The following is a 25,727-nucleotide window of genomic DNA, read 5'->3' as shown; positions in this document are numbered from 1 at the left end:
CCCGAAGACACGTCAACATTTTTAAATAATAAAAATAAAAATCTGGAAATAACTAGATTCGCTATAGATGAGATATAGCTACAATAAGGCTCCATTATATGGAACTGATTTTCCTAATAATAAAGGTTACTTTGTCACATGTGCCGTATTTTGCACGTAACACGCACACACTGTTGGCTATGACACGGACATGCAATATAGGCTAAAAGCGAGACCAATATCAGTTTTTGTCCCATTGACCTTGTATGGCGTACCGAACAGGTTGCTATACATATTCAACACCCAACACCAACATAGCATATGCGAATCTTTCTCTTTTCGACCCCCCACTTCTGATTTTCAATAGCTTTGAGGACATGACCACAAAGAACAGTGGCATATTTTCAAATAACTGGTAAATAAATAAATAAAGACTTGTTAGTCAACTGAAACATGCAAGTGCATGAAACATCAAGAAAGGGAGCACATTTTCATATAGAAATATGAGTAAAATTATTTAATCTGGGAAAAAAGTAAAATAAAAATAAATCAGATAGCCATATCACATTGACAATGACCGTGCATTTTGGTCTTAAACATTGCGAGATCTTTCATTTTTACAGAAAGACGGGCTAATTAATTTAATTTTGAATTCATATGCTGAAGACGGCTGGTTGGTAAAATTATTATTTAACTTACTGTAATTTAGAATAATATTTGCACTGAATTTCATTAAAAAAAAAACAGATCTGTCTTATAGTGTAGGCCTATTTTTTTTAAAAAAACGAAACTGATAAACCTAATTATATTGGCCTTGTTTTATGCAATGGGCTCTTATGAGAGTTGTTGATGTAAACATCAAAAAAAAAAAAAAATTTACACTGAGTCTTCTGTATTTTATTAGGCAACATCTGTGGACAATATAAAACAACCTAGCCGTTAAACATCTTAAATTCAGAAACGTTAATTAGTGAATATAATCTGATCTAAAACAGTGTTTAAATTAGCCCACAGTCCTCCACGGAATTTCACAAACAAGCTTTATGTGGGCTCAAGTGGGTTTGTTCCAAAACCCAAGAACCGAAGAGAGATTAGATTCCTTGCTCCATATTCAGACACATGCAGTATTTTGAGCAATAGATTTTTGGGATGCAGTCGGATATCCTGTCTGGGTTTTTTCACTCTACATCGTTTTGCATACCTAGGCGAAATATAGAAACGTTACACCATACGCCCCAGTGGCTTGCAATTTAATTAGTTCCCCGGGGTGCGGATCAGTTTGGCACCGTGTCTGCGTGCAAGCGAAACCGGCTGTTTTTTTTTTTTTTTTTTTTGCTCCCGAAGCCCTGGCCGCGGTCCTCGCGCGACTTCACTTCTGCACCGGCGGTGCGGGAGGAAATCAAGCCCGCAGTCCAGCTGCTGCAGCTGGGCTAAATTCCGCACGACTCCGACAGGCGACAATCTAAGCGCTGCAGAAGTCGACAAGCAGAGGTAAATCAGTTTTGTATTTGCTGCTTTTTCCAAGTGGATCTTTGCAGATGTCAAGTTCGTCGATGCAAATGTGAAATGGCCACTGCGATGTCGGACTGGTGATTAATCAACATAGGTTGTAATAATTTTAATAACTTACTGTTCAGTACATGTCTGTCTATTTTTAAAAATATTTTGAGATTAGATTTGCATTTATTGATATCATTCTGCTATCTACGTTGGTGCAAGTATTTAACAAAAAAAAAAGAAAAAAAAGAAACAGATTATCTGATTGAGATACCTTTACCTTGGTACATTTAGACACTCTGCAGCTTGCTTGCTTGCTTATTCGTTTATTTATTTATTTATTGTAGTTTCCTAATTTTATGAAATATTGTATCATGAAACCATGTATCCAGGGGCGTCGGACTGGGGGTAAAACCAGTACTGATTACCAGGGCCCCAAAGGAAGAGAGGGCCCTTGAAAAGTCTGGAATATATATTTTCGGGGGGGGGTGGCTGGGATCTTGTGCAGCGCCCCTGCATGTATCCACACGAATTTTATAGCTCTGTACTTTGTCAAAAGTTGTCAATCAGGAGAAATTCTGAGGCGAAATTGATATTTAAATGAATCATCATTGAGATCTCCATTATGTAAGTCTTCTGATTTATGAAGGATCAACCTCTGAGCAATCAACATTTCCTTTGGGTAGGGTTGTTTATGTGTTCTGTCCGCTGGGACAATCTATCCGCCCCACCTGTGCTGGCTTTTGTTTCGCTGTCATTTTCTTTTAAAAACTAAAGGACTGCAGTTCAGCCTGGGGGCAATAGTGAGATTTGTGAATAAGAAAGCTGATAATTATTTTGCTTTATTGCTTTCAGCTAAGCAAATAACTTTTTTACTGACAAAAAAAGAAAGAATGAAGAGGTTTTAATGTATTATCAGAACCATTTGTGGGCCCTAATTTCTTATTCCCCATTGGACTTTACATGACTTGAAACTTACAGTCCCGTTTTCTAATAGTCATCATTCTGGTATAATTATTAAAACATTAAAGTAATGTTTTTGGAAAAGAGCAACTTCAAGGATTAAAATGAATCCTGTGAAGGTCCTTTTCCCTCTTGACATGAACACACACATACACGGTGCAGTGGTGTGTGTATTAACAGACCCTCAGGCACTGTGTCAGAGTGAATAAGTGGATACACACATTCTTTATTATTGAACCAAATAAGCCACTAGAGATGGATTGTGGGAAAGTGTATTTGGTTACAAGGTTAGAAAAACACACTGCATTCACAGAGCACTTCAGGGTCATGCAAAAGCAGCCCTGCCCTTCTACAGTTTATGGTATGGATAGTGTGAGGAAATACCACTAAACAACAAATAAATAATTTTCTTTTGACCTCGTGATGAGGCATCAGAGATATCAGCAGGATATTGATTCACACTCTGGTCTGGAAATGGACCTGAAATAAGACTTGATTGTGGAGTAATTGGCCCAAAAGTGGCTAATCTTTTTTTATTTTTTGTTAGACAGAGTGCTTTTCCAAGTGTCGATACAAATGATTCTTGTGAGTATGATTGCGATTGAGATTTAGCTGGGTGAAATTATTGAACCTGAAGGTCATTTCGATGATCCTCACCATGAACTCCCCTATTTATAAATCTGTTTACAAAACCTTCCCCACATGACCTCATTCACTAAGACCCTCCCTGTTTCTGATTGTGCTACTTTGAAGAAAAACAACAACATGAAATTGCCTCTAAGTGGCACTTTTGTATACAGCGTCCTTCTAAATCTTGCCTTTTGACCCTTGGCTCCCATTCTTACTTTTTAAGAAGATATTCAAATATGTCTCCTGTTGTGGAAACACATGCAGTAAAGTTAAAGGAAAGTGTATTTGAATAATTTTAAGATTTTGTTGTTTATGTGGGTTTGTTAAATTCATCATAAACTTATATATATATTTGTTTGTTTTTCTTTTTTGTTGTTGCCCACGTTTTATTGCGCTCTCAATATTTATAATTTTTTTAGATATATTTTAATGCTCAGCAATGCGGCATTTATTTAATCAGTAAAAACAGTAATGATGTGAAATCTTTTTTATAATGAAAAAAAAAAAAAACTATTCTATTCTAATATATTTAAAAATTTAATTAATTCCTGCTGGCCAAACAGAATTTTCAGCAACCATTAATTTAATGATTTGTTTTTTATCTAAATAAATTAAAAGTAAAACCTTAAAAAACTAAAATCTATAATTTATAGAATTTATGCATAAAGTGAAAGTGAAGTGACATTCAGCCAAGTATGGTGCCCCATACTCAGAATTTGTGCTCTGCATTTAACCCATCCGAAATGCACACACACAGAGCAGTGAACACACACACACACTGTGAGCACACACCCGGAGCAGTGGGCAGCCATTTATGCTGCGGCGCCTGGGGAATAACAGCATTATAATTTACAGCATTAAAATGTATAATTATTTTGATATTTTATTCAAAATACCATAAACAGTGTTATTAAATTATAAGTGTTTAACTTTAAGCCAGCATGTAATATTAACGTCAACCTTTATTATGTGACCCCCTCAACGTAAAATAAAAGTAATTTTTAGGCCACTGAGTCATGATTACATATACATTTTAGCAAATAAAAAAATTACTGAGTACACCTTTAGGCATTTCAACATTCCAGAATGTGTGTGTATAGTGAATATGAATCAAGAAGGTCAGTTTGCACTTGTCCTGGGCACAAGCAAATTTTTAATGTTTAAATTTGGAATGTGTCTGTGTCTCCAATTCTGTCTTTTGCTTCGAAAGTAATTTCTCAAGGGGAACCTAAGCCTCTCTGCACATACAGAGCACAAGGGCAAATACGAATAAATATGATAAAATATGGATGAATGCTAATAAAGCACTGGCCAAGTATGGCCCTCAATAAAAGGATTATCTGGAAGGGCACACATTATTACAGGGACAGCTGCCGGTCTGCTGTGAGAGCAAAGCATGCAAACTTCTGCATCCAGATTGCTCATCTCTGTTTTTTTATTTTATATATATATATATATATATATATATATATATATATATATATATATATATATATATATATATATATATATATATATATATATATATATATATATAAATAATAACTAAAAGGGATGAAGGTTCAGGTTTGATTTTAGGATAGTGAAGCAGAGCTCTCTTTTGCACTGATTTGTAGTACTGAAGGCTTAGGAAGTTCAATTGTAATCCGGCTCTCAGGATGTGATATGGCACATATCAGCTAGGGCCCATTACTCTAATTAAACTACATAGAAATGGTTCAGTATTCAACCCCCTAGTGAAATGACTTCCATTAGTCACTGTTTACAATCCTTTGTTATCTAGAGGCTAGCAACCATTGATTCATTGATTCTGTTTTGCTGTGCACTTCATACACGTACAGTTATGCACAATTTAAATAAATAACTACTTTAAACATGCAATGCAATGTAATACTCTATGAAATGGTGCAGCACTTGCCTGAATACTTACAAATTTAACTGTAATTTGAATTTTTCCATTTGGTGCACATTATGATGCACATTTTAATATCAAGTGTTTCTCCAAACAGGAAATCTGGACACATAATTAAAATCATATGAGTGAGCCAGTAAAATAAGCACTTATGAGAACTAGATTGGAACATGGTTAGCTTTTTTTTGTTGGTCATGGTTCGAATTTTTTTGTTGGTCAATTGAACTCATTGTTTTTTTCAACCCAAAATCAAGTTCTAATTTCATGCTGCACATGTTGTTGCTAAAAGCAATGGAAATGGTTATTTGTGGTTATAAAGGACTTAAATCTGAGAGCTCTTCATATGCAGAATAGAAACAATCAGAGTTTACATTTACATTTACAATACGCGATAGGAATTTCTTTGTCAAGTGTTTTTTAGAGAATGTTTTGTCCAATGAGTGTAGCAGATACTAGAGGTTGCTGCTACATTTATACATTTGTGTATTGTAAAAAACAACAACATGAATTTAATTAAGGCTTCTTCTATTGAAGTAAATAAGGTGAATTCTTCTATGAGTATATGTAATTATTAGACCTTTTTTTTTATACAGTATGGTTACAGTAGGAAGATTTTCTCCACTCTGCTTTTTAGTTATTAAAGCAATTCTGGACTGGTAATGCTTAATTCAGTACAAAGTTATGGGACACCGTTTGCCCTCTTCAGCTGATTTCACCGTTTCAGTGTCCTGTAAATTATATACCTGTGAAATGGCCTTTGTTGTGGTTGTCAAATTTCCTGAAAAATAGAGACATGAATTTAAAGACATGAATGACTTGGTGTAGTAGTGACTTCATTAAACAGGGAACGTGTAAGTTTGCAGTGGGGAAACTCATTTACATTACATGTTTGGATTGATCATTTTGAAATCCACAGTTGCCTGTTGTGGTGATGTGTGTGTGTGTGTGTGATGTCCTGACCACTTTGGGTCATCTTTACTTTGAAGATGCATAGCATCACCACTCTGTTAAATAACAAGCATGCCTACTCAGTGAGTGGGTCAGGAATGGGTGCCAAGACCTTTGCCAAACAAAGCACTTGGTCTGATCTTTAATTGTGACAAAGATGCCTGAGAAACTCTAATGCAATGACTTCTTCAATACCCTGATCTAGTGTCAATGAAAACATCCCTTACACTTCAAGAGGTACTTACCTGCTTGATTCTATGTGTGAAACTTAGAATAAGTTTGTATTTCTAGTGTGTATTTCAAGCTGCTGGAATTTGTTACCCAAGTCCAAATGCTTTATTCAGATAAAGCTGAGTTTCACTACCTTACACATATGTCTATAAGGACTATTTTAACTAGAAATACAAAGATTAATCAATCATAGATTGAACAGCTATTCAGTTTCACCATTTTTTTGTGAACCATTGTGAACATCCATTCAGGTCACTGTCCAAGATGTATCTATTGAAGCTTGATGTTGAAAGTTTCTTGGCAGTGTTATTTAGTGTATCATTGGCAGTGTATCATTAATATAATATTTTGTTAATATTTGGAACCTACTTTCTGGGGGGGAAATAGTTAAAATGCAGTATTCCTATAGTTAGAACAGTAAGAATTTATTTTTTCAATTGCAGATCTTTAAAGATTTGTGAATACAGAATTATTCTTTATATAATACATTTTATAATTGATGATGACAGTACGATGCCAGTGCTATAGTCCTCTCATCAGAAAGTGGTGGAAACCATAGAAAATTTATTGGTAATTTTGTTTCAGTCGGATATTAGACTAATGTTGCCTTAAAAGAAATAGAATATGTCCCTCAGAGATGATTGCTGAGAATTGTATAATGCACACTGGACTGTTCTTGACTGTTCGTGTCTTTGTGTCTCCCAGTGTAATGTTTTGGTCGAGGTGTGAGTCGCTGTGGGAATGAGACTGCGTGGCAGGGATTTGGAGGATTCCACTGTCTCCTGGATACCAAGTGTCCTGGGTGTGCAGAGCGTCAGGCTCCGCCTTCGCCTTGATCGCCGTGACGACAGGGGGAGGGGCCTTTGGCAGCTGGTTGACCTGGGAGAGGAAGTGCAGAGTGGGCGTCGGATACGAGATAGGACTCCTCCTACTTGTTCTCAAAGTAAGACATTAATTCATGTTAACTGCAGTTCAGCAGCTGAGTTCACAAACACATAATCTATGCTTGTTCCTAAATTTCCAAGGTGTTTGAAATTCTAAGATCTTAATGTGGATGGTTAGGAGTTATATTAGCGTCCTTGAAGCTGTTTCCTCACTTCCTGTTCATGAATGGGAAAAGGTCACATCTATAGTGTATAAAATGTAATATAATATATATGCATACAGACACCTGTTTGGATAATACTCAGGGTTTTAACATCATTAAGAGGGATTTTGATGGTTCGCCAGCCGGTTAAAAGGACCTGCAAAGATATTAGAGAAGAATAATTGGGCACAAGAGGGGGAAATACAGTATTAGTGAGGATGAGATGAAAGACAGAAAGAATGAAAGAGTGAGAAGATCTTCTGTTCATTATATTGGAGCCTGGGATTCTGCACTGCTTGGCTTCAAAAAGATTAATGGAGATTAATTTGTGCCCGGCTTAATTATTGCAGTCCCTATTCTTATGCTGTATGTAAAAAAAGGCAGATGTTCCTTCCCGGTTTATTTATTTATTTTATATATATATGTTTAGTATATAGGACTGTACTTGTCTTACACATATTTTACACTAATTTACAGTAATTCTACACTAATTTTTGGTGATATTTTTCATATTTTGATCAAATGGTGTTCAGTATCAGGTTTCCTTGGTCTGTTGCTATGGCAACATGCCATTAATGAAGTAAATAACTTCTTGCCGTTTTTTGTGAGGGGTAACACATCAATTTAGATATTTTCTTTTCTTCACAAAATCCCTCCTCTATGCTAGGTGTTGGCTCGAGTTGCTTGTTTTTTTTTCTTTTGTTATTTTGGTTTGAGTTTGTAGATGTGTGTATGTGTATTTGCACTGTATTGCACATTTTGTGCATGTGTGCAATCAGTGGGAATGTTTTAGGTATAATTTCATGTCAGTGGCTGCAGGCAATTCTGGGCATGTGACTTTAAAACCAGAAAATTGATGATCATTCTCTCTTTAGTTCACCTAGACCTTTTGTTGCAGTCAAAGCGCCATTTTGTCGACATGTCAAATACATATTTTAACACAATGTGAACATTATAAAATGCTAGTTGAACAATTAGCTTTGAATTCAGTTATGCTTAATGTCTGAATGCAATGAAGTATTCAGATGCATTAATGATTTATCTGACTCCACATGCCGTTGTCTTTTTTTAAAATATCCAAACCCATATAAACTAAGGTATTGTAACATGCTTCAGGCTTTTGTCAATCTTCCTCTCCTTCTCTTTCATTTGCATAGACACATACATGAACACACACAGGCACACACACACACACACACACAGTAGTTGTCCCTCATCTGCAGTGTTAATGGGTTTGAGATGATTGGGTCCCACTAAAGATGAATCCATGACTTTAATTAACTTTTGATTTATTGGCTTCTGTTTTCCAGGCATTATTAGAAATTAAATATAGCAATCAGCTGGACGGGTGAATGGCGCCCAGCTCTGCGTCAGGCTGTCTAAATGTATCTCACAGAGTGCAGTGTCCAGCGAGACGCTCGTGAATATCCTCTCTCTGGGTTATATATTTTATATTCTATGCTTTAGTATTCTAAACTAATTTTATGCTATATTAGGTCACCACTTGGTTCTAGTGTTAAATTTGGGTGCTGAAGCAAAACTTGTAGAACTGATTTGTGTAGAGGCTTTGGTTTTGTGAATACTTTGTGTCAGGCTAGCTGGGTTTCTAGCACAGTTTCCATGAGTTTGCTCTTTGTTTGTGGTTTGTGACCTCTTAGTGGCCAGTAAAGCTGCTCCCTAGAAACCACTGACTCTCAGCCATGGGAGCGGATGTGATTTCTGTGATAGCATTTATTGCTCTGCCAACATGATTTTTCACAAGTCCCAAAGATAACCTTTCTTTCGTTCTTTCTTTCTTTCTTTGCTTGCTTTTATTTTTGCATTGGCAAGTGCTGTTGTCATAGCAGCCCACGTAGATTATTGATCTTGCTGATGACCCATTTGATATTGTGTGTACATCTATTGTATTTTGAACTTTGCTGGTGCTGCTGTTTCTGTGTTCACATGATCAATCATCCATTTGTTGTGTTTAAAGCATGTGGCTCTTTGTTGTAAAGGGATTGTGAGTAAATAGAAATATATGTAAATATTGAAAACAAGTTATTTTAGTACTGTGTTTGTTGCATTAATTTATTAATTTATAACATTCAATGCAATTTTATTAAAGATGCACATCTTAACTAGATTTTACACATTTTATGATTATGACTTATGCATTTGGCAGTATAGTATTTTATTTTCATTGTATAAATTATATATTTTTTCATTCCACTGCAAATTTTGGCAAGATGATGTTGAACTTGAACCGTTTTATTTTTTGTTTGTGTGTATGAATACACATTTGTGTGTGTGTGTGTGTGTGTGTGTGTGTGTGTGTGTGGTTAGACTGGAAAGACAATTAGCTTGAACTTCAGTTGATCTCTGGAAGCAGTTTATCACATGCAATTATCCAAGTGGGAGGTCAAGGACAGGTCTGTTTGATAGATGCTGTGTAAAGAAGTGTGTGTGTGCTTTGTGATGTAAACAAGAAAGTGTACTTGTCTTGTGCTTGTAGTCTTCCTGTAGCATTAAAGTGCTGATATAGAAGGGGCCCAAATGTAATTTATTGCCTCACTGCCCAATGGGCTTAACCTTTTCATATTAAGACTTTTCCTGAATCTTATTTCACTGCCCAGCTTACATAGTGGTTAATCTTTTGGTTGTATATCTAACAACATTGTCCTGGACAGAGCAAATCAACAGATACAGGACTATGCTATATGTACACTCGCCAACAAGTGACCGTGTTTGTGTATGTGGTTGGAATGAGCCAGACCCCCCCCCCCCCCACCCCCCCCACCCCAAACACACACTCCACCAACTCAGGGAGTGCTACACATTCCCAGCGTTCTTCTGAGGGGGGTCGGAAGAGAAGGAGGACGTTTATTTCACTCTGTACAGTGCTAGGACTCAGGCCTTCAGAGCAATGATGAGATTATCCCCAAGTTCAACCACAACTCTTTCGGTTCAGGACAAGAATGGGGGGCTTTGTGAAATCATCTGCTTGGGTTTGTCTGGTTGAATGCATGTGTATATGCTCTATGATTTGTGAAGCTACCTTCTCAGTGTCTAAATGACAAGTGACTAGCACCACCACTGATGAGCTAAAGGGTAGTCTATTGAACACAAAATAAGATATTTTGAAGAAGTTGGTAAGCAAACAGTTAACGGTAGCCAATGACTTCCATAGTATTTTTTTATTTTTTTTGCATACTATTTAAGTCAGAATTTTCATTTTTGGGTGAACTATTCCTTTAATGTTATTGCAAAGTGAAAACTGATGAAACTAATGTGCCTTATTATGGCTTAGTGCTCGGAAGAAATTCAGGCAGTGCTGATATGTGCTTTTGGTTCAGTGTTTGTGTTGTTGATAATAGACAAGTTCAGTATTTGCTTCGGTTTGCCTTTAGGGTTTAGGCTGGCGATTTGTTCCTAAAAATTTTTTTTAAATACAATTCTTTTTTTATTCAATTTATAGTATATTAATTATTGCATATAGGCCTATGTCCAATAAGGGAAATGAGTATTTGGACGTGATCTTTCATTTGGTGGTTTTCTTGGATTTTATTTTGCTGTTTGTGGCATTAAAATCTTACTGTTTCTGTTTTTTAAATCTATATGTAATAATACTTATGATTTAATTTTGTAGTATTCTACTTACAAAACTATTAAGTAGCGTTGGGCCTTCTGTGATTCGCAATGAAGCAACTGAATTTTAATAAAAGAGGGACAGCATATCATATTAAACTAGATAACACCCCAATTATTCAAAGATAATATTAAAATTACACACATCAGTTAAAATATTGTTCTCAAAGCTTCCATAAAAGTAGCCTGTGTGATTATATTGCAAGTTGGGTGTTTAAATATGGGGTTTAAATATAAGTCCTTCATATAAAATTTATCTCACCGAAATGAGAATAGTGCTTTCAAGAGCTGAAGAAAGGCATTTATTTATTAATTTATTTGCCCTTAAAAAGTAAACAAATATTTTAGATTATTATTTCTTAACTGTTAAGTGTCATTAAATTATATAATGCCACTCTGTTTAAACTATTAAAACTGTTTGTCGTAAAAAGTATACATATTGCCAACATAAATAGAGGTATAATAAAGGTAATTATAAAAATATAAATAAAGGTATAATTCATACTTTTTACAGTACAACTGTTTTTTTTAATTATAATTATAATATAAATTATAGCCTAATTTTTTTTTACCTTCAGGTAACTAACAGTTAACCAATGAACAGCTTTATTTGTATATAATTTATTTGCAATGTAGTTGCATTGCAGGGTTACAGTGTTCATCATATCTGCAGTATTGTGTACATTATTTAAAAACCGAGAAAGAACTCAAAATCGGTTTCATGCTCACATTATGTGAGCAAACGCATGCATATTTTATGTGTCTCACTACATCTAGGCTGGGGATTTGTTCTAGTTCAGCCTGTAAATTTAAACCTGTGGGGAGAATCTGCAAATTTCGTTTAACGCATTAAAAATGTTGTTATTATATATATACAATAAATATCCAAAAAATAAATCGAACAAAACGAGTAGTATTTTTCAAATCAACTAGCCTAAAGCAATTAAGGCCATTAGATTTTGGCAGTGGTCATAGCGTTTTGGGAGTCTTGGCTGCTCTAAACGCTGCTGTAGTGTAAATTATTCTGCAGGCTCTGCATCATGATCAGCATATGACTATGGCAAAGGGAGGTTGTTAGGCGCCTAGTTGCCATGACGACAGAAACGGGACGACGTAGCGACTGCGGCGCGCGCGGTGGTATCGAGCCGAGGGCAAGCGGGGGTTTCAGAAGCGGCCGGTCTGTGAAGCGACGGAGGCACGGGAGCGGGCTGGATACGCTATTGTTGACATTTGCTGATAACGAATCCGCTCCAACGCTGAGTGGTCGGTGAGTGTTCATACACTTCAAATGTGTTTACGAGCCGCTGATTTCGCGGTGAGATTAAGGAGATAAGGAAGGAAGACCTCGCGCAATGCAACACTGCTCGTAAACATGAACGTGCATGTGGAACGGTGCTCTATTTTTGACGCTGTGTTTTTTATGGCGAGGTCTCTCTCTCAGGCTGCTTGCTGAACGTTGCACCAGGCATCGGTTTTCTGTCATTGGAATTAGAAAAAAATATTGTAGCTGTTGGAAAAACGGTTGTGCTTAAGAAATAGATTAATGTAATTACGCATGGCCTGTTTATATTAATTTTATATTAATTTATTAATAACGGAAATAATCTAATGTTTAGAAAGTGCATATGAAAATAATTTGGAATTAGGGTTATCCCTATCTGTCTTGTAAACAAATAATAATAACTAAATTAGACGATTCCTTTATATTTCGTTTATGTTTTGGCATAATATACCCACATCACATGGCATGTGTTACTTGATGTTTTGTGCAGATAACTTTTTGCATTCTTACCATTGGTCATGTAGTCTAATGAATGTTTATCTGAAAAAGCAGAAAACGTAGATTCATGTCATTTTGTAATCTCACCGCTGAGCTTCAAACTGTCTATTGTCTGTGCGGATTAAAGTGAATGCACTTTACAGATTGCATGGTATATTACTAAAGACCCACCCTTTAAAAACCTGAATATGAAATTAGTGTGTTCTGTGTCAGTCACAGAATCAATACAAATAATTAGAAGGTAGCATAATAATTAAAATGTTCAATAATTATCCCAGTTTTATTATTATTATTGTTGTTATTATTACTTTAGTCATGAGATTGTGATTTAATTCATAATATGCATTTCTAATTTCTTTGCCCAAGAAACCATGATTAAATAATTAAATCCTAAAATTACACCTTAAAAAGTCCCGGTTTAACAAGAGTTCCAGGGAATACTTACTTAAAGAGAAAGGATGAGGAGAGAGGAGGAAAGCAGGGGAAGCCGTCTGTCAGAGCCGATCTTGAGGCCAGGCACCACAGCTGGAGGGGGAGGGGAGGAGAGTGAATGAGGACTGGGGGAGGGGACTGACTGAGAGAGAGAGAGAGAGAGAGAGAGAGAGAGAGAGAGTTCGAAGAGCGGAGGATAGTGAAGATGCTTTTATGTGGCTCAGTGTCTATTTCTTCCACAGTGTGCAGTTTAGGCCACCCCACAGCTTCACCATCAAGCTTTTGTTCTTCAAATAATTCATACCAGCCCGGTTTCATATGTGTTGAGGTATGAGAATGCTTTTCTGCTATTTAGACAATAAATATGATTGCAATATGTAATTATTGGCTGTTTGTTATATTTTTTAGCATTGTTTTTATTTTTATTTTATTTTTTTATTGGACATACATGCAATATAGTAGTACTAAGCACTCCTTTCATGTTTGTGTTATTGTCATGTTTCCAGGAAAGGTTGCACTAGAGGTTGCAGTGTGTGGGCTTGGTCATGTTTTTGGGTTGAACTTCTTGTGTTTTCAGTTTTGCAATCTCAAAATGAGTATGTTAAAGCAAAGCATTGACTGTTGCTTTACTTTAAACTGTTATGGTTTAGGTTGGTTTGATGTTTGTTTTCTGTGAATTAAGTGAGAGGGAAATTCCAGGGTTCCCACGGTCATAGAAAACCTGTATATATCAGGGAATCTTAAAACTTGGATTTCTAAGCCTGGAAAATAATATATAAATATAAAATAATTAGATATTAATAATTTAATATCTTTTCATATATACTATTTTAGTTATGCTCAGTTTTAAAATTTAATCTGTTAAAATTGCTACATTGTTTATTTTTATATATTTTTTTTCTTTCAGATTACTAAAATTATCCAGTAATCAGGAATGACTGACGAATGAAAAAATCATGGAAATTCATTGGTCAAAAGGTGTGGGAACCCAAAATTTCATACTGACTACCTACATTTCTGTGTATGCGTGTTTTGGTTGGTGGTGTGTTTGAGTTTTATGATGAATTCATGGTTGGGTATTAAAAAGTTGTATTTTTCTCTTGGTTGTTCTTTATATATTATAATTATCCAATTATTCAAATAATAGACACGTGTACTCCTACAATTCAATGTATTTGTAAAGTAAAATCCCCATCACATGATGCAGAATCACAGTACATGTGAACATGCAAACTATTGTATTAAAAATGAATAAATATCTGTGTAAATAGTTTAACATTCTGACATTGAATTTTTGTCTCCCAGGTCTGATGAGTATTCCTGCTGCTGCATCAGTTCAGTCAGGGGGTGGAGAGATGCAATCACCTGGGGCACTTAGCCCCTCCTTCCTCCCGCCCCCAAGTGGAAAAGTTCCAGGTCGCAAGAGGGGTCGCCCACCCCTGAAGAGGCACCCGGAATATCAGAGTCGCTACCCAGAATCCTTCCCGCCCATTAAAGTGCCTAAGAAGAGAGGGAGGAAGCCTGGCTTTAAGGTCAGTAAATATCAGAGTGTTTGTCTGTTTAAAAATGCGCATACATGTGTAGGCCACAGAGATAAGGCCTTTTTACTGTTCAGATGTGTCTGCCAAATGCATAAATGTCATCAAGTGGTGCATTTGAGTACATAATGGTGCATGTGTAACACTTATGATGGTTTAGCTAGAGGAACAAAGTAATGCTTTGCAGGTAGGCCTATCTGATGTTGAATGTACGAGAGAAGGAGGTGATAGGGTGGTTGTTCTTTGACTGATGTATCTGTAGTCTGCTGCGGAGTTATTTTTAGCAGTGTGCCTGAGCACAAGCCTCATAATGTCGCCGCTGCTGATTTAAAGAGCAACACGCTACCACAATGTGTGTGCATGTTAGCAGATTTGCAGTAGACACAGTGGAAATACACTCTTGTTTAACCTAAACCTGACGGCTATTGCTTTTTATAGCATTGTTAGGGACAGTTTATCTTCCATAACTTCTATTTAACAGCATTTCACATTAGAGTTATTTCCTGTCTTACACATATTTTACACATATTGTGTAAAAATGGGTTAAATTGGGATTTCGGACATGGGGAACCATAAAATCTGGTGATGATTTTGGTGCCCTAGGTAAGATATGGTCCATGATAACATTAATTATACACTGGGATGTTTTTTTATTATAATATAAAAAAACATATAAAAACAAATATATATATATATATATATATGTGTGTGTGTGTTTTATAAATATCAAAATATGATTATATAAAATATGATAATGATTATTATTATTATTAATAATAGTAAACTTAGTGTTTTTTGTTGTTGTTGTTTTCATAGCTGAAGTCTCGCTTGATGACACCCCTGGCCATCTCTCCTCCCAGTAGCACCCCGGAGCCAGACATGAGCTCAATCCCCCAGGACGCTGCTACTGTGCCCCACTCAGCCACCCCACAGGTCCTCACAGGTAACAAACACACACAGACGTCTGCAGTGTTGCCATGCCAATCCCAGAAACTAGTAAAAAGCTCTTACTATTAAGGGAAAGATAAAATGTGAGCTTTAGAGGAATCACTGTCCTCATAGGAGTCACATTATGACTCTGTGCCATCTCATTCTTTTTTTAGTGGCCTGTAGGGACTGTAACTCTACCAGTATATCTGTTATGATAACTTTTATTTTATCAAGATGATATAATGGGATGTGTGTCTCAGGGGGTGAGAGAAGACCACCATCACTGTCTTAATTACATCCAGCTCAGATATTGTTCCTTATTTAGGACAACGCTCTCTATTACAATTAAACTATGAGGATGTATTGCCTCTTTTGATTAATTTGTATTAATTATCTAAACTAAACTAATTTTTAAAAAAGTTCTTTACAATAAGCCGCTCCCTTTGAATTTATTGATGAAATGTATTTCCATCGTATACTCTATGGTCAAAACTTTTAAGAGGTCTGTAAGATTTTTTTTTATTTTGAAAGAGGTCTCTTAGGCTTACCAAAGCTGATAAAAAAAAAAATATATATATATATATATATATATATATATATATATATATATATATATATATATATATTATATATTATATTTTAAATAACTGATTTCTAATTTTGCAATGCATTTTATTCCTGTGAGTCAAACCTGGTTTTTCAGGCATTGATCTTCAGTGTCACATGTTCCTTCAGAAATCATTCTAGTATACTAATTTGATGCTCAAGAAACATTCTTATTATTATTATCAATGTTGAACACCGTTTTTCTGCCTAATATTTTTGTTAAAATCATTTTTTGAGGATTCTTTGAAAATTTCAAAAGAGCAGTATTTATTTGAATTAGAAATCTTTTGTAACAGTGTAGCTCATTTTTGATAAATTTTATGCATTCTTAAAAATAAAACAACAACAACTTGTGCCAGATATGATTAAGACTTTAATCCATTGATCTGTCAATCTGAACTCAGTTTGTGTGAATGTAGCCAGTAATGATTTCATACAGCACAGGCACACTCAATCTTTGATGTCACGACCCAGTGGTCTACACGGGCTGCCCATCCAATTGGCAATAACATCCATCACTAGAAGGAGAGGGGACAGAGAGAAAAGAATAGTTTTCTTATTTTAAAGGTTAATAGGATTAATGTCAAGGGACATTATTGAGTGACCTGACAGCTCCTGCCTTAGAGGCATTAACATCCAATTTATCTCCTTATTTCAGTGGAAAGATCAATTCTGTTCTGCTACAATGTTTTTTTTTTGTGTAATAAAAAAATATTAGTGTTTAATAAAAAAATATGAGCTTAGAATCAATTCACTTGCTAACTACAGCATGTGTGATTTAAATTCTGACTTTCAACATTAGTGGAGACTACATCTCAATGCACCTGTCTGGTTCTCCGCTACCACGCTATTCTAGGTCTACTTTAAACATGAGAAGATGTGACGGTACGGCTGAACTCAATCCTGAGTTTGAGTTCTCAAAGCTTAATCCTTTTGCTGTAGGTAGCAGTTGCCGAACAAGAGGCTTTTGTCTGCCCACCAGGTTTCTAGACTTTAATTCTTTGTGCAGCGGAAAAGTCACGCTCTCTTTTGGTCCCTTTCATATATTTCAAAAACCATGTTCATTTTTTCTAGATTCATGCTAATGCTTTCATATGTGTGACTTCATCATATTGTCTTAAATTTCTGTAAACTTTTTGGCAGAAATTTGACAAAACATCTCAATGGTCACAAATCTGTGTTCCGATATATGTATAATTTCGATGGGAGATGTCTGTCTGGGGGTCACCAATGGACTGCTGCTGCTGGTGGACCTTGACCTTGACCTTGATGACCTGAGGTCATTGTTAATGGCTTTTGTGCTTGAAAACTTGTTGCATTATATTGCCTTTCCTGAGTGTGCTAAATTTAAACCGTCGGAAATCCTACATGTCTGGCATGTCAATAATCTTGCTATCAGTTATCTATTTTAAGACTTTGTGTGGTGCATGTCAGCCCTCCCACACTCAATATTCATTGACTTCCTGTTACACATTCTCAAACACACACACAGGCTACTTCTTGCTATTATTTTAACCCATGGGGGACATGGGGAGTGTGTGTTTGTGTGTGTGTGTGTGTGTGTGTGTGTTTGTGTGTGTGTATCTGACTCCTGGTCATGGTGCTTCTAGATGACAGACGATGGAGGAAATCCCTCAGCATGGCAATCTGTCAGATTAAAGCATCCGCTTGCTGCAGACGAGCGAGGGAAGTCAGTGGGGACAGTTGTGTGGGAGGCATTGGGAGGGGGTGCGAGTGATTAGTGGATTCCTACACAGGCTGCTTTCTCTCTTTTTCTGGCTCTCTTTTTATTTCATATAGTTTTATTCCTGTGGTAATGCATTCAAAACCTATTGTTTATGTTAAGATTAATCGCTAATGGTTGTATTTTTCCTAAGTAAGTCACTTGAGATAAATAAATATATGTAAATGCAAATGTTTCCTGTTGAGGGGGGTTGGTTATATTTTGGGCAATCAAAAATGTATTGCCTCCGGTTGGCTCATAAAACTGCAGATGATTTTTTAGGTGTGATTTACATTATGTGATATAATTTAAAGACATTAACAAAAGCAGCAGGATATATTTGTATAATTTTTTGTATTGTAAGAGTTTTTATGAGGTTAAAAACATGTCTATGTTGAGAGAGTATTTTAATTATATTTTTAAAATCAGGTTTGACTGAATTTTTCTTTTTCATGTAAACAACTATCGAAATACACAGGATAAAACACTGTTCATGATACAAGAATCCTATGTTGTCACGAAAGCCGAGATTTTATTTTATTTTAGTTTCTTTTCTCCTTTGCCCCGTCTTTTATTGCTTGTCTCTTGGGTCCCACGATAAGGACGTGATATCTGTTTGATTTCTTCTATGAAATGCAGTTCTTCTTCTTTCCTGACCTCTCAAACATTTGAAGATTCCTTAACAAATATTTGAGTTAAAGGATTTAAAAGTAAAATCTCAGACGTGCACTGTGTGCCAATATTTTGGTGTATGTGTGTTGTACAATTACATGTAGACATTGTCTTTATAGATTGATTTTACATTATTGTGGTCTGTCTGTCTATCTATGGCACTACAGTAGTTTTATATTGTGCTTATTCTATTATAAATGCAAATATTGCTGAATCTATAGTTTAGTTTTAAAAATGTCTTTCTTTCTTTCTCTCCATCTCTCTCTCCATGTTATTCCAGTGTGTATCTATGTGAATAAGCATGTGAACACGGGTCCTAACCTGGACAGGAAGAAGGTGCTGCAGCTGCCCGATCACCTGGGTCCTGCCAGGCCCTCTGTGGTGCTGCAGCAGGCAGTACAGGGCTGCATTGACAGCGCGTTTCAGCAGAAAGCTGTCTTCACCCTGCTTACCGAGGGCTACGGGGGAGAAAAGATCTCAGGTTAATTTGCATGCGAAACACAAATGTGTGCCTCCATTCTAATTATCATTCTGCATTCTGATGTTCATCCTTTATAGGCACTGTTTAAAAGCTTGGGGTCAGAAAGATTTAAAAAATATATATATATAATTAATGCTTTTGTTCTGCAATGATAGGAAAGACATTATAGTGTTATATAATGTTACAAAAGTTTTCTATCTCAAATAAATGTTTATTTAAAATTTCTATTCATCAAAATAGAAAGTTCTATATATATTTTTTATTCAGCCTTGGTGAGCATTCATTTCAAACACAATTTGTACAAGTTTAATTAGTAGAAACGTGATTGACAGGTATATTGTACAGAGCATATTAATCTGTCAATATTTGGCCATTTTGATGTTATCAGCTAATAACTATGCCCACTTAAAAGATCAGATCAGATAATATTATCAGATAATATTACCATCGTCTTTAATAATTGATATTCCACAATTTACATTTTCACACTTTATAAAGACAATGTAAAATTAAGTCTTACTGTACGTGTATTAACACAATTTCCAACAATGTTCAGTTTACTTAAAATTCAACACTCTTTGTTTCTCTTCCTCAGCAACCTTTGACGGTAAGCAGCATTTGTTGAGTTTGCCAGTGGTCAACAGTGTGGGTTACGTCCTCCGCTTCCTCAAGAAGTTGTGCCGAAGCCTGTTGTGTGAGAAGCTCTTCAGTGACCAGCCCATCGCCCCTTCATCGTCTCCCTCCTCTTCTTCCTCATTCCACACTGAAAAGCACTCAGACGGACAGCACAAGTCAAGTGCGTGCTCATCATGCTTTTATGTGACCTGTGTTCTTCTACCCTTTCATATCCTTCTTCTTCTATACGTTAATAGAGCTGTATTTACATCTACCTTATCCCTATGCAATGTGCAGAGTAGAAATTAGGTTTTATATATTAGACTGTTTTTGTCTCATTTTGTTTTTGGATGTTTTGTAAATTTGGCTAATTTGATTGGATCTGCCCTCTTTTCTGTTGCTCTTCAATTTTGCCCTTCGGAAAATGCAGAGGAGGCCTTTAGTGAAAGCTGAGCTATTTAAGTGGCAGTGAAAGGTTGAGTGCCTCTGTGAGTGGCCTGTGGTTTGAGTGTTTGAATTCTGTTGGCTCCATCTCTCTCTCTCTCTCTCTCTCTCTCTCTCTCTCTCTCTCTCTCTCTCTCTCTCTCTCTCTCTCTCTCTCTCTCTCTCTCTCTTGCCCCCCTGAATGTGGTTTTGGAGCTCTAGAGATAAGAGCATTAACTTCAGTATAACACAATATCTCGCCGCACAGCAACAGAGGCAAAGGTTCTGTCCCGACTCAATCCCGTGTCAATGGTTAATGTGGCTAAGTGAGGAAAACCTACTCTAGAAGGTGCCTGTATTACTTAGCACTGTATGTTAATCAGTGTTTCCTGCAGAAAGCTGTGTTTGCTGCTGCAGAAACCACTGTTTATCCCATAATTTGTTCTACACAAACTACATAAAAAAAATGCTACGATTACATTAAAAAAATACTATATATAGTAATTCTTTCTTTAATTGTTTAAATTATTATATATTTTATTATACATTGAGACCTTAAGTCCACAAATATTTTTTGTCAGACTTGACAAAATATTCAGTGAGTTTATTTGGTGAAGAATGTGTCAGACTGATTTAAACTCGTAACTGTGCATTTATGCGATTAAATAAAAGCTTGAATCAGACTGCACTAGTCATTCTTAAAAAAAATATTTTGAGGGAAGAAAGACAGAAAGATGTGTTTTCTTTGAATTCACTGTGTACTGTATGTATATCATTTGGTTTGGATTAATCCATGCATACCAATTTACTCTCAAGAAAGCAATAATTAGCCTGAGCCAAATGAAGCCTTTACATGCATAATTTTCCCTAAATTGCATTTCTTTTTGTGCAGCAGATTCAATGGTGGATGATTACCATGGTGATTCAATTAACCCTAAGCGGTATTCTGCGGACCTCAGTGACTCTGCCTATGGTGCAATGTCCTCACTGTACACTGCGAGTAAACCTGCTTACGGTTTTCGATCTGGTACCTCCTACTCTGGAGGTGTGTGCAGGCAGGCAGCCAGTCCCAGCACTTTCACGGAAGTAAACAGAAGTGGTAAGAAAGAGGAAATGTCCACTTGTATGTTAGAAGACACCAAGAGAAAATCAAAACACTGAAAACAAAATGTTATATACGATACTAGTGGTTCACAACCAAGGAGCCGGTGTCCAATAGGGGGCCTCAGCAAACTTTCAAGTAGCCCTTAAGATTACTTAAAATGATGTAAAACAAATGTAGTTTGAGTGACGAATAGAGCTTAAGCTTAGTTCAAATTTGATGGCTATTTGTATGCAACCAAGAATAAAATCCTTGCCATCTGCTATCCTGATTTATCTCTATCTAGCCTACAGTCCATCCCCAGAAGGAGGGGAGGCAAAGCCCCCATCCAGTAAGGATCCCTCCAGGTGGAGTGTGGATGAGGTGGTGTGGTTTATCAAGGATGCAGACCCTCAAGCGCTGGGCCCGCACGTGGATCTCTTCAGAAAACATGTGAGTTTAATTGACACATTTATTTACTTGTGGCAAACAAACACCATGTGTTGAACATGTCGTCAGATAAGAAATCCCTGTCTGGTTAACGTTAGCACAGTTTCAAGATAGAAAACCTTGGATATGATCATCTCTGTTTCACAACTCAAGCTTTCAGAAGCAATTCAACTTCACAATTTTTTTAAATAACCACCTGAGCTGTATGTTACATGAAAAAAAGACCAGAAGACTTTATTTAGACCAGAACAAAAGCAAAGTATAATTTAACAACATCTAATGAAATTGCATTTACTCTTTCAACCAGAGCTGCCGAATTGTAAAAGGCCTTGTGTCTTATTAAAGTGCGAAAGCCTGTGATTTAATTAAATGTGGGAATGTGTCCATCCCAGTAGGTGTTCTGGGTAAGATGGTGTTGTGTAAATTGTAACTGGAAAGCACTGCAGGTTCACTTTAGCTTCACATTTACATAATTCGCGTAGTTTGATACAAGTGAAGAAATAGAGGGAGAGATAATTATTATTATCCAGGTGCAGTTCAAGTCAGATTATATGAGTGAAGTGGAATAAAATCATTATATAATTATGTTGGCTTGACAAAGTAAAATGCTTGGAAGCAATGACCACCAAACTCAGATCAGATGCAACGTACTATCTTCAAGCTAAAATGTGCTAGCAGCTTGTTAAAACACGATCAATGTGCAAAACATGCTAGCGGTGTGATGCTAACATTTTGCTAAATTGTTACAATTTTATTAACTGACTTTGTGTATATAACTTTCAAACTTTATAGCTTTTAAAAGTTATTTTAAACTTGTTGACTAGACTTTGTAATGTCAGCATTAGAATTTGTCTTCAAACTTAAAACCATTACTGCTTCACTGTAAAGTTCTTCAATGTTTGTTTGAAACTCTGCTTCCACTCACAAAACTCTGTTTCTGTTATTGCAGTATTTGTTCAAATCATTGTCATTTTTGGGCCAGATTTTATACAGATCTTCTCTAGATTTATTGGGGAAAAAACCTCACTTGTTTCATGTGTACAGTAAGCATTTTGTTGTGGAAATTGTGATTACTTCTTCAGGAGATTGATGGGGATGCTCTTCTTCTCTTGAAGAGTGACATGATCATGAAGTACCTGGGACTTAAACTGGGCCCGGCTCTCAAGCTCTGCTATCACATTGACAAGCTAAAACAGAATAAGTTTTGACCTGTCTCTGAACCCTACAAACACACGCAGATGGATTCACTCACAGTATTTACTGTCAGACTCATTTGTTGTAGTACAGGACGTTTTTGTCCCCTCTTCTCTGGTCATTTAAGGACAAGCACCAGACCATTTTTTTTTTACTCGTTTGGTTTGTCTGCCTGTATATTGGGACATTTCACTGACCAGAACATTTCCTTGTTCTCATTTTAAGTGTTTTATTGATTACTTGATACCTGAACACTGCTCGAATCAAATGGCAAGTCATCTCAACTGCCTTCTGGGATTTGAGTTATTTTTCCTCAAGCCAGAGTTATGCAGATGAGTTAAAAGTGTACATGCTTCTTCAAATGGACGGAGTAACAAAGGTATTAGGCCACAGACAAACTCGCTCCCATTTTAACAGCCATGGACATGGACTGTCTAAAATCCCTGTGAACTTCAGCCACCTGCTGGTGAAGTGGAGTCACTGCAACTCTTTGACATTTACTGCTATTCTAACCAGGAACCATTCAGTTTTTTCAGCTGCTTCAGAGGCTGCTAATCTGGGAGATCAGTAACACACACAATTCAGAATTGTGCTCTTAACTAACAAATACAGTACGTACACAGTTTTGGTAGGATACAACTATGAACAGTTACAATTGCAACCAGCAAATAACAGGCACAAATGTAACCCTACTCGTCAGTGGACCATTCACATCATCTTTGGGAAGCCTCCTTGGCAGTTTAAGTCAAAACTAAACAGGACACACTACAAGGCAATTACTGTTACTGTAAAAAATAGTGCATTACAAACATAGTAATGTGTACCAGGTGCTGTTTCTCAACCAGCAAGTCAAGTTTAACGAAACAATTATAATAGTACAGTACTTTATATTTCATACTGTGGACCAAATACACTGATTGTTCTCATAAGTCCCAACATTTATTGTTTTCCCTCTTTTTGGAGCAGAGGCCTCATATTGAAAAGCTGCTCTGATACAACACAAAAGTAAACTTGTGATTTTCTTAAGAAATATGTACTGCTTTACAATGATGTTCAATTCATTCAGTACATTGGTATCATGAACTAACAATGAACTATACTTTTACAGCATTTATTAATCTAGGCTTACCATAATTTCTACATATAGTACTGTTCAAATTTTGGGGTCAGTAAGAAATAAATGGAACTTTTTTTTTTAACCAAGGATGCACTTAATTAATCGAAAACTGACTGTAAAGACATGATTTCTACAAAAATAATAAGTAGTACAAATAGTGAAAATAACAAGAAATGTTTCTAAAGCACCAAATCAGCATTTTAGAATGATTTCTGAAGAATTAAGTGACACAGAGGACTGTAGTAATGACTGCTGAAAATTAATAATGCATCATGAACAAATATGAATTAACAATGCACAAAAGTATATTTATAAATTACCATTAACATTAATAAATGATGTAAAAATGTAAGTCATTGTTAGTTCACATACCTAATGCATTAACAAATGTGAAAAAATTGAACTTTATTGTAGTGTTGCAACAAAATGTGTACAACATGTTTGAACCCATTTTTAAAGTTCTGTAATATTTTGTATGTGGGTTTGAATTTTCTCTCTACGTACAGTAGATATGTGAATAGAAATGTGTGAACGAGTTATTTAAATCTCCTAAGGCATTTCAGGAAATTAATATTATTTTTATATTATTGGTATTTTTTTATTTTGCAAAAATGGCATTTAGAATCACTGTATTGTTTTTAGACAGGTGAACTTGAAGGGATTGTTTATGCAGAAATGATTATTTTGTCATCATTTATTCAACCTCATGTCGTTCTAAACATGTATGCCTTAAAGTGAAATTCAGTTCTGTTCCACAGGAAAAATAAAGTCGTACAAGGTTAAAAATGACGTGAGGGTGAAGAAATGGTGATAGAATTGCCATTTTTAGATTAACTATCCCTTTAAATCTGCTCTAAAGATGTCATACATATCCCATAGTGGATTAGAAAACCCTGGCTATGATCATATGAGTTTATGTAGTAATCGCAGATGAAATCTACCATTTCTTAAGTTAAAGAGCAATTCAATCAAGTACAGTTTATATCCAATCATCTGATGAACACATCCAGCTTTAACACGAAAACAGCTACCAGCTTTGCTGCGCTAGACTTCATTGTTCTTCACTACAGTCTGCCTCTAAAAGCGACTGCTATGCTAACCTAAGCACCTGTACAGAATCATTGTTTATAATTTTGGAACAGGGAGGCTTTTAAATAGTCCTTTTTTTCCCTTTTTAATGTAGCATCAATTGACCTGGGTAATAAGATCTCTCAATGGAAAAATGCACATGTGGAGAATCATCAAAAATGTAGGCACCAGAAAGTAATCAAGGGGATTAATCAGTGAGCTCTTAAATCTGGTGCCACATTAAGAGGTTAGGGTTCTTCATGAGTAAATTTACTTATTTGAAAAGTAGAGTATTCTTTTTTTGCATAAACCGTCTCTTCTGATTGGTTGGAAAAAATTGGAAGGAATAAACAATAGATTTTGGGCTTTAAATGGCCGTTCATGACCTCATGCAGATATTCTGCTGATATTGATTAGCCCTGATGTTTCTGGCTAGATATTACCAACGTTTGTGTCAGGAATATGAGTGGGGTTTTAGGGATAATCTTTTTTTCAGTTCAGCTCTGCATCATTTTGTGTGTGTGCATATGTCAGGCTTGCGTTTGCCTCCGCACCATGTCATTCCTTGTCATTTTTTATATATAATGGAAAATGTAAGTGTACATTTATGAATGCTGCTCTTGATGATAGTCCCATGTAAGATTTGTCAACTTACAAAAGAGTTTTAATGGAAAAGGTGGGGCTACAACACGGACCATTCATGTTGGTGCTATAATATGACTGTGTATTTAACTAATAATGAT

General features: G+C 36.0%; 1 protein-coding gene across 6 annotated transcripts; it reads left to right on the top strand.

The window, feature by feature from the left end:
- Positions 1-1,025: 1,025 nt before the first annotated feature.
- Positions 1,026-24,705, top strand: LOC132092341 (sex comb on midleg-like protein 4). 6 transcript variants are annotated; one of them, XM_059498522.1, is made up of 9 exons: positions 1,026-1,470; positions 6,866-7,103; positions 14,392-14,618; positions 15,441-15,567; positions 18,836-19,036; positions 19,632-19,832; positions 20,970-21,173; positions 21,463-21,608; positions 22,688-24,705. In XM_059498522.1, the coding sequence occupies exons 2-9, from the start codon at positions 6,902-6,904 to the stop codon at positions 22,811-22,813; spliced, it is 1,434 nt and encodes a 477-aa protein (XP_059354505.1). In that variant the 5' UTR covers positions 1,026-1,470; positions 6,866-6,901; the 3' UTR covers positions 22,814-24,705. The 6 variants fall into 6 exon arrangements, with proteins under 6 accessions (XP_059354505.1, XP_059354504.1, XP_059354507.1 ...); XM_059498521.1 differs by having other exon boundaries at positions 20,967-21,173; XM_059498524.1 differs by lacking the exon at positions 1,026-1,470 and adding an exon at positions 13,994-14,064 and having other exon boundaries at positions 6,966-7,103; positions 20,967-21,173.
- The last annotated feature ends 1,022 nt before the right edge of the window (positions 24,706-25,727 follow it).

The sequence above is a fragment of the Carassius carassius genome, chromosome 18 (assembly GCF_963082965.1).
Source record: "Carassius carassius chromosome 18, fCarCar2.1, whole genome shotgun sequence".
Classification (NCBI taxonomy): domain Eukaryota; kingdom Metazoa; phylum Chordata; class Actinopteri; order Cypriniformes; family Cyprinidae; genus Carassius; species Carassius carassius.
Note: the sequence above shows the minus strand (reverse complement) of the source record. Positions and strands in the feature narration are given on the sequence as shown.